The sequence below is a fragment of the Panthera uncia genome, chromosome X, assembly GCF_023721935.1.
Source record: "Panthera uncia isolate 11264 chromosome X, Puncia_PCG_1.0, whole genome shotgun sequence".
Lineage (NCBI taxonomy): Eukaryota > Metazoa > Chordata > Mammalia > Carnivora > Felidae > Panthera > Panthera uncia.
This window is the reverse complement of record NC_064817.1, coordinates 47,542,003-47,555,950: the sequence shown is the minus strand read 5'-3', so window position 1 is coordinate 47,555,950 and position 13,948 is coordinate 47,542,003. Positions and strand designations below refer to the sequence as shown.

At 36.1% G+C, this 13,948-nt stretch overlaps 1 protein-coding gene across 1 annotated transcript; it reads left to right on the top strand.

Annotated features, from left to right (window-relative positions):
- Positions 1–554: 554 nt before the first annotated feature.
- SPIN4 (spindlin family member 4) lies at positions 555–3,759 on the top strand. Its single transcript, XM_049644657.1, has one exon. The coding sequence runs from the start codon at positions 1,132–1,134 to the stop codon at positions 1,879–1,881; it is 750 nt and encodes a 249-aa protein (XP_049500614.1). The 5' UTR covers positions 555–1,131; the 3' UTR covers positions 1,882–3,759.
- Positions 3,760–13,948: the final 10,189 nt, after the last annotated feature.

Below are 13,948 nucleotides of genomic sequence, written 5' to 3'. Positions count from 1 at the left end.
ACAAGCATGGACTTATTAATGAGAAAGAAATGGCTAGATGGTAAGATTAAAGTTAGTTTTATCTTTTATTTCACTGAATTTCAGAAATTCTCCACAATGTCAATGCATTTCTTTAACATTCAGGAAAGGAAAAAAAAAGATCATTTAAAAAGTAATTTACTGGGGGTGATCAGGTAGAAAATATAAAAGAAAGTTGGGATCAAGATGGTGGACTGTACAGAAGTTTCTTCCTTCACTGCTCTCATATTCCTTAAACTGAAAGAAAATAATTTGTATGTATAAATTCTGTGTATGTGTGTATTAAATATTATTTTTTAAAGGCTTTGTGAGGAATTCCTGTAAGATAGGGAGCAGATTGAATGGCTGTGAAGAAGGCTGACAGGCGAAAAGCAGCCAGAAAGAAGGAGCAAGGGAGACTGCCAGTCTGGCTCCGGTTTGAGGGAAGAGGTCCGGGAGCGCGTGAGGAAATGAAGGAGAGCCTGAGACTGTGTGGGCTGAACGCGGGTGCGCGCACTGACCCACCCTGCTGCTACAGACCGAGCGGAAGGAGGAAAGGCAGGGGGCGGGGCCGAAGCGCAGGCGGGCTCAGAGGGGTCGGATTCCTGAAGCAGCAAAAACCCCAGCGCCAGAGCTAGGCCAAGCAAAGCAGCGCTGCGAAGCAGAGGCCGCGGGGACTTGTCAAAGACCCACGGCTGCCTTCGCCTTTGCTGCTGCAGTCAACTCTCTTATTCCTTGCCTACCTTTCCCGTCGTCTCCTCAGTCACCGTTTCGCAGCGGCAACACCATCGATAACAGCTAAGTGGTCAATTCTGGGACTTGGGGTTGGGAATCAGGGCGGGTGCGAGGCGTGGGCAGTACAAGCCAGCCCGCCATCTCCTGCGGCAACCGCCACTGCTGCAGACACTTCTCCCGAGCGGGAAAGGAGAACGCTATCAAAAGGTTCACGCTGTATCAGTGCTCACCGTCAGAGTTAGAGCGTTTTTGTCAAGACTTGGCGAAAGACTTTTGACTGGGGAAGGGAGGACGGACTCTGAGATCACGAAAACAGATATAATATTGAATAGTGTTGACTTTTGGTCCTCTTAATCAAACAAGTGGCAGCTTTGCTTAAGCCTCCTTAAACCCTGAGCCATGTCGCCCCCAACAGTGCCTCCGATGGGTGTAGATGGCGTGTCCGCATACCTGATGAAGAAAAGGCACACCCACAGGAAGCAGCGACGCAAGCCCACTTTCCTCACGCGTAGGAACATCGTAGGCTGCCGCATTCAACACGGTTGGAAGGAAGGCAACGAGCCGGTGGAGCAGTGGAAGGGCACAGTGCTCGAGCAGGTTTCTGTGAAGCCCACCCTCTACATCATCAAATATGATGGCAAAGATAGTGTATATGGACTAGAGCTGCACCGAGATAAGAGAGTTTTAGCGCTAGAAATCCTTCCTGAAAGAGTGCCAACTCCTCGCATTGATTCTCGTCTGGCAGATTTCCTGATTGGCAAAGCGGTGGGGCATGTGTTTGAGGGTGAGCACGGTACGAAAGATGAATGGAAAGGCATGGTCCTGGCGCGAGCTCCCGTGATGGACACTTGGTTTTACATCACCTACGAGAAAGATCCTGTCCTTTATATGTACACGCTGCTGGATGACTACAAAGATGGTGACCTGCGCATCATTCCAGATTCCAACTACTATTTCCCTACAGCAGAACGGGAGCCTGGAGAAGTGGTCGACAGCCTCGTGGGCAAGCAAGTGGAACATGCCAAAGATGATGGGTCCAAAAGAACCGGCATTTTTATCCATCAAGTGGTGGCCAAACCGTCTGTCTACTTCATCAAGTTTGATGATGATATTCACATTTATGTCTATGGCTTGGTGAAAACTCCCTAAATTCATTGTGCTCTTTACAAAAGTCGTGGAACTATTAAATGTAAAACATGTCATGTTCTTGCAATTGTGAATTTTTGAGAAAAGTTTTGGTGTCAGAGATTCAGGAATTTATTATTACTTGTTACTGATTGTGCCTCCAAATCTTACATTGACTAGTTCCACAGTTTTGTCCCAAGTTTACATTGGTACTTTTGATATTGCCTTGTTCTGTAACTGAAGAGTTAAGTTGGGTGCTAATAGGAAATTGAAACGTATTCATGACCATTGGAACAATGAAAAACTGAAGAAAAATTAATGGTGTAACTCCACACCAGGTCCTGTCCCCCATTTCCCTCATTTTATTATCTCCCTTCTTTCTTATTCCCAGGTAACAAATGTTAAGAACATGATGTATGTATATCCTTCCACGTTTTCCCATCCACTTGCAGAAAGTTTGTTGTAGTCTTTTCTGTAAAAATGAAAAGCCTCCTCATTTTCCTGTAATTGTTTTTCACATTTGGAATATTCATGGTATCTTTTCTAATCAGTAGCTACAAATCTTTCTCTGTCCCCCTCTCCCTTTCCCCTCCTCTCCACTCCCTGTTCCCTTCTGCCTTTTTCTCTCTCTCTCCTTCCATCTAGCAGTTGCATATACAGTATATTTATGTACCAAAAAAGTATTCAACCATTCTGTTATTGATAGTCACGTAAATTATTTCCTTTCCTTTTCTCACCATAGCACTGCTGCAATACATTCTGGTGCTTTTATTTCTACTGGGTAGATTCCCAGAAATGGAATTGCTGGTAAGAGATATATTTAATTTTAAAAGATATTACAAAATTACTATACAAAATGAAAGTGCTCATTCTCCAGTATCCTCTCCATGAAAATTTGCAAATGTAGAAGGTAAAAAATTACGTAGTATTTTTTTAATTGACATACTCGAGGAGGTGTTTTGTTTTGTTGACTGTTTGAATTTTTTTCTTTTGTGATTTTCCAGTTCTTTTGCTTATTTATCTATTGAATCTTTGATCTTTTTCTTATAAGTTTATAGTAATTCTTACTATATTTCTCTATGGTACATATTAATCATGTAGCCATTTGTATTTTTTCCATTCTATCATCGATCTTGACTTTATTGATGTTATATTTTACTGTACAGTTGTTGCCGTTGTTGTTTTTAATTTTTAGATAGACTAATATCTCCTTTTCAGCTTTTTGGCTTCTTATCTTTTTCAGATTAATGCCCCCACCCAAATCATACATATATTCACCTACATTTTTTCTAATTTTTTAATTAATTTTATTAATTTTAGGTTTAACTAAAGCATCTGGAATTTATTTTGTATGTGGTATAAGATAAAGGTCCAACTATACATTTTCTTCACATTGGATTCCTGATTATACTATGATATTTATTAAATAAACTACTCATTTTTGAGTTTGTGAGCCAGTATCCTATTGTTTAACACTAGTGGCTTGACCATAAATTTTGAACTCTGGCAAAGCAAGTTACCTCTCATTATGTTTTTTTTTTCTTTCCCTTTTTTTTCTTTCGTATAACTTGTTCTAGACATTAATTCTTTCTATGAAAATTAAATGCATTCTTTCAAAATTCTGATCTTAGAATTGTGTTACATTTCTGCGTTTCTATTTAGAAGATTATTTTAATAATATTAATCCTTAACACTCAAGAGTTTGGGTACATAATTAAAATCTTTTGATTTTGTATTTGTAATGTTCTTCATATGGGTCTATTATATCTGATTAAACTTTCTTCCAAATATTTTTACAGATTTTGTCACATCTTGACATTTTGACTTGGGTATTTTTTCTTCCTCATTTGTAACTTCTTATTTTTGACAATACAGACAAACTACAGATAACTTTTTTAAAAAATATTTTACCTTATATTTAATCAGCTTATTAAATCCTCTAAATTACACTTTTAAAAATATGTAATATTTTCAACCTTCTGTGTAACAATCATTTCACCTGCAAATACAGATGATTTTATTTATTCAAAATAATATTGAATAATGATTATGACAGATATGCATGTCTGGTGTAATTTTCATAGAATTGTCTTTACTATTCCCTATTAACATGACATTTATTGTTGGTTATTGGTAAATTGTCATTAACCACTAAAATGTTTAAGGAGTTTCTTTATTTCATTTTTTAATTCCTGTTTCATATTAAGGGGCTTACTAAAAAGTGGCCTCTGAAGTTTATCAAATATCTTTCAGCATCCACTGATAAAATCATATGATTGTTTTTTCCTTTAATTTGTTGATTTAGTGAATTAGAGGAGTAAGTATTTGACATTGAACCAAACTTGGGTTTCTGAAATAAATCCCACTTGGTCATGTTGTAATAATTATTTGACACATTGCTGGATTTTAGTTACGAATTTTTTATTCAGAATTATTGCATTTACATTTCAAAGTGAAATTGCATTTTTTCTTTTTTACCCTGTCTTTATCAAGTTTTGTTTTTCAAATTGTGCTAACTTTAAAAATGAATTTGTGAGTCTTTTTTTGTGTTATGAAATAGCCTTAGAATTAGTTTTTCTTTTTATTTAAAAAAGTTTTTATTCAAATTCCAATTGTCCTTTGAAAATTAGTTAGTACTAAACTGTAAAACAATTTAATTATGGTGCCACTTTTGAAGTTGATCCTTAATCAGCCTTCTTATCTCTCCAATGGTAATTGGCTTATTTAAACTTTCTATTAAAAAAAGAATGTATGGTTTCTATAAAATACAAAATTTAGAGTTTTCTTTATTATTAACCTTCTTGATTTTATTATTCAGATGCTTTATGTCCTTGCATATTGCATTTACATATGCATATTTCCTAAATATGTTCAATTTTGAAAACATAATAAATCAGCTGTAGTGGTGTTTTAAATTCTCTGTGTATTTTATTTATTTTGAAAAATTAAAACATAATATGGAGAGTATGTAAAATATTTGTTTACTGTTGCCCCAAATCAACAATGTCCATATTAAATAATTAAAATATTAACAATTTAGTATACTTACTTTAGATATAGATTTATATTCTTTGAAAGTCAGAACATTACATATAATATATCCCTTTCCCAGAAAATTTCCTCACTCTGCTGAGGCAAACACTAACATGAATTTGGTGTGAATCTTGTCTGTCTTATATATTTACCTCAAATATAACCAGTCATAATTGATAATAGTATTGGTTTTTGTGCTTTTCTAAATTTTGACATGAATTGGAAACTTTAAATCATGTGGAATTTATTTTGTATTTTTATTGTAGAAATAATTTTTTTTCTAATTGGAAGATTGATTGCAACAACAAAAACAAGCAATAACACCAACCATAGAATACTTTGTTACTGCTCTAGGTATTTTTACCACTTTTGACACTCAGGAATGCTTGACCCTAGCCACAACACTAGCTATTGACTAAGAAAGACAAAATTTAAGTTCTCATGAAGACTGTATCTTGGCTATAACTGAGGCAGATATCCACCACCACCCATGACTTCAAGACCAGAACAAGGCCTTACATTTTCCCATGATAATATTATGGGGTTACCCCACATTCTGACACTCAGAGAAAGGCTGGTGTTAATCTAGGCACTGTTTTAAGACTTTGGGACATAGCAGTGGACAAAAACAAAAGCCTTCTTTTCTTAACACATGATGGTTTTTTATCCTTTAAGTAGCCTTCAGTCTAGTAACAAAGATATAAGGTAGGTATAAAATAATTAAAAATGTGATAAATGTGTAAATGTTTTAGTGATAACTAAAAGGTTAGAGGGATGCATATGTTAGGTGAAAATACAAATGTATATACTTTTTAGATATATAATAATAATGCTTCTTAGTCCCTGCTTTCTTGCTAAGCCTCAAGTCCTGAACCAAACATTATACTGTTTCATGATAGAGGCTCAGCCCTGGCCTAGGACCTGAGGATAGAACAGTGAAAAATCTATACAAAGTCTATGCTGTTTTAGAGCATATATCCTAGTGGGGGAAGGAAGAGCGTCACCACCACCCTTAGGCCATGTATTATTTTACAGTGATTTGGGGATATCCCAAAGCTTGCTAATCAGAGGAAGGATTCAGCATATTTCTAACTGTTTTAGAGGTTGAGTATACAGCAGTGAGCAAAGTATGAAAGTATGTCTTAGTGAAAGGAAGATAGAGAAAAATCAATGTACTGTGTTTACCTACTATGCTTTTACCACCTAATTTTCTGTGTTCCTAGACTAGAATCAAGTTTTGGATTGTTCCATGGTAATATTATTGATATCACACTTGCTTACTTTGAGGCAGAGGGAGGCTCAGCCTTGACCAGGCAGTGAAGAAAACTGTCAGTCTCTTTCTCTTCCAACTTACATTCTGTTGGGTAGAGAGAGTCGCCCCTATTCTTTGGGCCACCAGTCTAGAATCAGGCCTTATATTGTTCCATGGTGATATTGGAAGTCTCTCATATCTTGGTGCTAAATCAGAGGCAAGACTGGAAATTATTATGACACTGTTTTAGGAAGGGGAAAAAAGCAGGAACAAAGTCCTTGTTCCCATACCCCTTACAGTTTATACCATGCTGGGTGGACCCAAATTCTTACTTTTTTCTTCCTAACACACTTTATACATACATCAGGCCATGATGATTCTTTGAAAAAAAGTAAAGCAGGGTAAGTAGAGTCTTGGACATACCACCTTATTAGGTGAATAGAGAAGTTTTCTCAGAACAGATGACATTTCAGTAACACCTGAATAAGTGAGGGTAAAAACCACAGGTGTTGATGCTTTGAGACAAAATGTGCCTGGAGGTAGCAGCCTAGTGTCTCCACTACGGGAAGTGAGGAAGGAAGAAGGAGAATGGAAGGAAATGAGATCAGAGAGGTTGCCAGGGACCAGATCCATGTACAATATTTTGGACCAAGGAACTTGGATTTCAATCTGAGGGAAATGGGAAGTTACCAGTTTTAAGCAAAAATGTGACAGTTGTCTTTATATCACTCATTGAATAATATGATTTGAAATACCTCCATCATCTAGTAAGATCTTACTTAACCTTGGGTCTTTTTTCTTCTCAAAATCTCTAGAAAATTCATCACCTCCAATATATCCAAGGCCTGAGTATGCCAGCTTACTCACTCTGGTTCTTGGCTTTCTTCAGACAAGGAGGATGAAGAGAGATGATGTCAAAGTGAGTACTCATGTTTCCATAGCTCCAGATTTCCAGAACTCTTGAATGATGTCATGAAAATGTCAGCAACTAGGGTAAAGGATCATAGCTGGAAGGTTATAGCAACAATTCAGACAGGAACTTGTGAGTTAATAATTTCAGAAATTAATATTAAGAGACATGTGAAGAGAATTAATATCATGGCTGATTATCTGTGTAAGGAAAGACCTCCAGGATTATGAATTATCTGTAGAGATCAGAGAGTGAATGTGTGGGAACTGGGAAGTTTTGAGAGAGTGATTTTAAAGGGAAAGAATACAAATAGAAGCTATAATAAATATAGGTGTAAAGTTATCTTTTTTTTTTTTTTTACTTTTAGTATGTACCATAACAAGCTTGAAACAAGTGAATGAGATGGAAAAGGTCTACATTGTCTGTTGTTTGGACAAAATCTCTTTTATAAAGAAAAAAGTTATCACTAAATTGGCTGATTATGTTACTGAACTAATTAATTCCAAATATGTTTTTGAATTTACCCATGACTACCCAAGCTATGTTCAAAGTTTTTGAAAATGGAAAAACTCAATGTTAATTTCTTCACATAATTTCCACAACCATCCTTCATTCCCTCATTAAGCACTCATATCATAAAGGATATAAACTTGTTTTTAAAGACATATTCTAGATAATCCCAAAAGAAAGATACATAGAAGTTTTTCATAAATCAGGCTTTCTACTCTTGTTACTTTAATTCATACTTGTTTATTTTATAATTTATTTATTCATAGGATGAAACAAAATATGCAAGACATTTTTCTAGAGGCTGAAATACCAAGGTGAATAACACATAATATTTTATGCTTTATGTAGCCTTAAAACCAATGAAAAAGATATAGGTGGGTATCATACTCTATAAAGGTAAAAATAATGTGACAAGTATCATTAAATGGTGAGAAGGGTGTATTTGTACTATATGAATTCAGATGAGAGAGGTACAGAGAGAGACAGAAACAGATGGAGACAGAAGGACATCATCCCATTGAAGTTGAACTTCATTATGCAAAGCAAATGTAGTATTCAGGGTTCTCCAGAGGAACAAGACCTATAGGATTCATTCATTCATTCATTCATTCATTGTGGGAATTGCCTCATGCAATTATGGAAGTCAAGAAGTCCCATGGTTTATTTCTTGGTTAGAAGGGGTCCAGATCCTTCACTTACCCTTCACCTTAGAAGGGATATCTTGACATGTTTCATACCACTGGACTCATAGAAATGTAATGAATGTAGAAGTCCCCTGAAGCTTAGCTGTATTTATTTCTCACCTTGTGACATGCAAATGCCTTACCAATAAGCCTAGAGAAGTTACTATTTCTCATCACTATCAGTGCAATATTTTGTGGAAGGAAGGTGATTAAGGTCTTTGTGGGGGAAAAAATAACATAGGGCTGGAGAGTTGATATACTCCTAAGGTAGGATAATGAAGGTGTATTGCTGGCCTTGCCAGCTGAAAGCAGATTACATCTGGTGGACCTTATGGACAGGGATGGAGGAGAAGGCATTCACAAGATGAATAGCTGCATACCAGATATCAGGGAATGTGTTAATTTTCCCAAGCAATGAAACCACAACCTGGTAAACCAGCTTCAGTTGGAGTCACCACCTGTTTAAGCTATTGATAATTCACTGACATTTTCAAGATCTGTCTTCTGCACTGGCCAAATGAGAGAGTTGAATTGGGATGTGGTGAGAATCACTACTCCTACATTTTTCAAGTCCCTGTTGGTGCCACTAATCTTTGCAATCCCTCTAAGAATGCAGTATTCCTTTTAATTTACTAGTTTCCTAGGTAGAGGCAATTCTAATGTTTCCCCCTTAGCTTTTCTCACCTTTATATTTCTCATTCCATAGGTCAGGGAGCTCATGTGGGGATTCTGCCAACTGCTAGCAATGCCTACTCCAATTATGCATTCTGGAACTGGGAAAGTAACCTTGAGATGAGTTTAGGGATGCACTGGGACCTCTGTGAGACAGAAATGGACTAAAAGTCTATTGGTCTCCTGACCTCTATAAGCTCCTACTCTGACTGGAGGGCTACAGTGATGTTTTGGGTCTCCTATAATCAGTGATGATTCAGAGCCAGTGTTCAGTAGCCCTCAAAAGTTTGGATTACTTCTTTTCTTCAATGTACAGTTACCCTGGAAAAAGAGCAGGGGTCCTTTTGAAGAGGAAGTCCTTTTGGGTAAGATTAACAGTATACATTACCCATACTAGATTGGGGTTCTTTAATAAGGGAACCTGGTCTCCCCTTATTTCAAGAAGTTCTGGGTATGTTAACAGGCTCGATTCTGAAAATTGATTGAGAACCCGTGACTTTGTTTTTATGATTCAAGTTATACTTTTTTTTCACTTAACTAGAACTTTTCTGTTTATACAGACCAAATAAGAATTTAGTAGGCCTCCCATTTAATTCACTTCCAGGAACATCATAATTAACTAGCCAATGCCAATGCATGAGCCAGACTATTTTGATTATTGCTTTGACTCTGCTATCCATTATGGTAGTCACATCTGCCTTGCTTTCAGTGGCTGAGTGTCACCATTTGGCTCCTGTCACCCCAATCCAGTTACTTCAATTTCATTTACGTTTTCCAATTGAGTGGATGTGTTTTCTACTCTAAGTTCAGGTGTACAGAGAAAAGGGATCACAAAGTTCTTCAAGGGTGCTGGTGCTCCCCTCACAGATTTATTTCTCAAAGTATTGGAGAAAGGTATGACTTTTGGACTCTCTATGTGAGTAGGTCTTAAATCACAAATCCACTCTAACATTCCAATTGCCTATGAATCTGAATCCCTTTCTCTACATTAAATGAAGAGAGGTTGCCCATTTTCAATCAACCCATGGTGAGCTTTCTTGGTCCATGTTTCAGCCAAGCAATAAAACTGTTAAAGATCTTTTCAACTCTCTAAGCTTCAGCATCAAATGCTGACCCTTTTCTTAATAAGCCCATTTCAATTCAGGCCAATTTGGCCTGATCCAACTTCACCTTCCTTGTACCATTATCCCACACCCATAGTATCCATTCCCAAATGCATGCTCAGAATTTCCCCTTGTATAAATGATAAAATGCAAGTGGTTCACTTGGAATATACCACATTTTCCATGGGTCACAATCTATACTTCACTTTCAGGAGCTTTCTGGCACTTGAATCTAGTCGTGGATTTAGAAGAAATAGGAGGTAGTGGAGGAAATAGGAGTAAAATAAGTATAATCATGCATGGCAACTAACTGAAGGGAGATCATTATTATTTTCTCAGCCAATTCAGGGTTAATCCCCTCAGACAGAGGTGAAAATGCTGACAGCAATGTTGGTGGGGAGGCAAATACCACTTAGGGTGGGGATGCACCTGCCACTGGGGGTCAACAGGTGACTTCCACTGAAGTTATTGAGACCATTTGTGCTGGAGGTAGGAAGGCCACTTCTGCTTGGAAAGAAAGACCTCTTCCACTGGCAATAAAAATTCATCAGGATTTAGGAGCACAGTGTTCCCAACTTCATCAGGATCTCCACATACATTATTATCCTAATCTACAGGATCTCATTCTTTTCTAATATATGCCCACATTGTAACAGTAGACACCTTGCAAAGCTGGGAGTTCAAATTGCATTGTAATTCAGCAAAAACAGAATTAGATTCTGCATATGATTACCCCAATTTCAGTCCTGTGGCTATAGGACATAAGAGACTCAGAGTACTCAGAATAGATATTAGCTAATTTTGCACCTCTTGAGGTGACATTCAAATTTCTGAGCTCATTATTCTCTCTCATACATCATCCAGCAATGTTGGGAGCAATCAGTTTTCTAAAAATGTGACAAAGTGTCATATACAGAGTTACTTAGCCTCTGGCTTCATATTAGTGATTGATTGGAAGTATCCAATGTAGATATTTTACATATCTCTGCAAACAGATTATGCCATGGAATAGGAATACTTTACAAAAGGAAATAAAGTCACTATGTTAGTTAGTTGGTTTTTGCTTGAATTCCACTTAGTTAACATACATTGATATATTAGTTTCCAGGGTACAAGTTAGTGATTCAACAATCCCATACACCACCCTGTGCTTCTCAAGATAAGTGCACTCCTTAATCCCCATCACATATTTAACCCATCCCTCCCCCCATCCACTTCCCCTCTGGTAACCATCAGATTGTTCTGTATAATTAAGAGTCTATTTCTTTGTCTCTTTAGTATTTTCCCTTTGTGTATTTGTTTGGTTTCCTAAACTCCACATATGAGTGAAATCATATGGTGTTTGTGTTTCTCTGATTTATTGCTTTAGCATTATACTGTCTACATGCATCCATGTCATTCCAAATGGCAAGATTTTATTCCTTTTTCTTTTGATGAAGCCCCAATAGCTGATTTTTGTTTTTGTTTCCCTTGCCTACAGAGAAATATGTAGAAAAAATTTGCTACAGCTGATGTCAAAGAAGTTATTGCCTGTGTTCTCTTCCAGAATCTTATGGTTTCAGGACTCACATTTAGGTATTTAGCTCATTTTTAGTTTATTTTTGTGTATGGTATAAGAAAATGGTCCAGTTTCATACGTTTGCTCATAGCTGTCCAGTTTTCCAATTATTTGTTGAAGAGACTGTCTTTTTTCCATTGGATATTCTTATCTGCTTTATCAAAGATTAATTGACCATATAAATGTGGATTTATTTTGGGGTTTTCTATTATTTTCTGTTGAACTATGTATCTTTTTTAGTGCCAATACCATACTGTTTTGATCACTACTGCTTTGTAATGTAACTTGAAGTCTGGAATTGTGATGCTTCAAGCTATGCTTTGCTTTAAGGAGGTTGATTTGGCTTTTGGGGGTCTTTTGTAGTTCCATCCAAATTTTAGGATTGTTTGTTCTTACTCTGTGAAAAAAATATTGTTGGTAGTTTGATAGGGATTTTATTAAGTGTGTAGATTGCTTTGGGTAGTATAAATATTTTAACAATAGTTGTTCTTCCAATCCATGAGCATGGGATGTATTTCTTCAATTTCTTTCAACAGTGTTTTACAGTTTTCAGAGTACAGGTCTTCCACCTCTTTGATTGGGTATATTCCAAGGTATCTCATTGTTTTTGGTGCAAGTGTAAATAAGACTGTTTTTTAAATTTTCTCTTTCTGCTGCTTCATTATTGGTGATACAAATGCAACAGACTTCTGTACATTGATTTTGTATCCTGCAAATTTACTGAATCCATTCTAGTAATTTCTTGGTAGAGAGTTTTGAGTTTTCTATTTATAATATTCTGTAATCAACAGTGAGGCTTCTCCTTCTTAGTTACAGATTTGGATGTCTTTTAATTTTTTGTTTTGTTTTGTTTTGCTTTTGTTGTCTGATTGCTGTGGCTAAGAGTTCTAGTACTATGCCAAGTAAAAGTAATTAGAGTGGACATCCTTGTCTTGTTTCTGACCTTAGGGGAAAATCTCTAAGTTTTTCCCCATTAAGGATGATTCCAGCTATATTGTTTTTCATATATGGCTTTTATTATGTTGAAGTGCATTCTCTCTAAATATACTTTACTGAGGGGCTATTATAATGAATGGATATTGTTCTTTGCCAAATGTTTTTCTGTATCTATTGAAATGATGATATGGTTCTTATACTTTCTCTTATTGATGTGATGTATCACTTTGATTGATTTGCAAGTATTGAACCACACTTGCAACCCAGGAATAATTCCCATTTGATCATGGAGAATGACTTTTAGTGGATTGTTGGATTCTTCATGCTAGTACTTTGTTGAAGAATTTTGCATCTATGTTCATCAGAGATATTGGCCTGTAGTTATCTTTTGTTGTGTCTTAATCCAGTTTTGTTATCAGGGTAATGCTGTTCTCATAGAATGAATTTGGAAGTTTTCCTTCTTTTTCTATTTTTGGAATAGTTTGAGAAGAACAGGTGTTAACTCTTCTTTAATTTTTGGCAGAATTTTCTTTCAAAGCAATCTGGTCCTGGACTTTTGTTTGTTGGAAGGTTTTCCTTTTTCTTTATTTCCTTTTTTTGTTTGTTTGTTTCATTGGGAGTTTTTTGATTACTGATTCAATTTATTTGATGGTTATCACTCTGTTCAGATTTTCTATATGTTACTATTTATGTTTTGGTAGTTTATATGTTTCTAATAATTTATTCATTTCTTCTAAGTTGTCCAATTTGTTGGCATATATTTTTTCATAATATTCTCCTACAATTGTTGGTATTTTTGTGGTGCTAGCTGCTATTTCTCCTCTTTAATTTCTTTTTTTGTAATTTCTCTTTATTTTTTTTTTTGTTGTTGTTTGTTTTTTAATGAGTCTGGCTAGATGTTTATGAACTGGTGCAGCCACTCTGAAAAACAGTATGGAAGTTCCTCAAAATGTTAAAAATAGAACTACCCTATGATCCAGCCATTGTACTACTGGGTATTTACCCATGAATACAAAAATATTAATTGAAAAGAATACATTCAGGGCACCTGGGTGGCTCAGTCAGTTGAGCGTCGAAATTCTGCTCAGGTCATGATCTCACAATTCATGGGTTCAAGCCCCATGTTGGACTCTGTGCTGACAGCAGAGCCTGGAGCCTGCATTGGATTCTGTGTCTCCCTCCCTTTCTGCCCCTTCCCCACTCATGGTATTTCCTTCTCTCAAAAGTAAACATTAAAATAATTAATGAAAAGAAAAGGATACATGAATCTCAGTGTTTATATCAGCCAATAGCTAAATTATGGAAACAGCCCAAATGTCTATCAACTGATGAATGCATAAAGAAGATGTGGTTTATATAATTTATTATCTATATCTAATCTATACCTATATCTAGATATCATCTATCTATATAATATAATTGAATATTACTCAG

Coding starts and splice junctions, on each gene's coding strand:
- SPIN4 (XM_049644657.1), top strand. CDS start 1,132: ATGTCGCCCCCAACAGTGCCTCCGATGGGTGTAGATGGCGTGTCCGCA.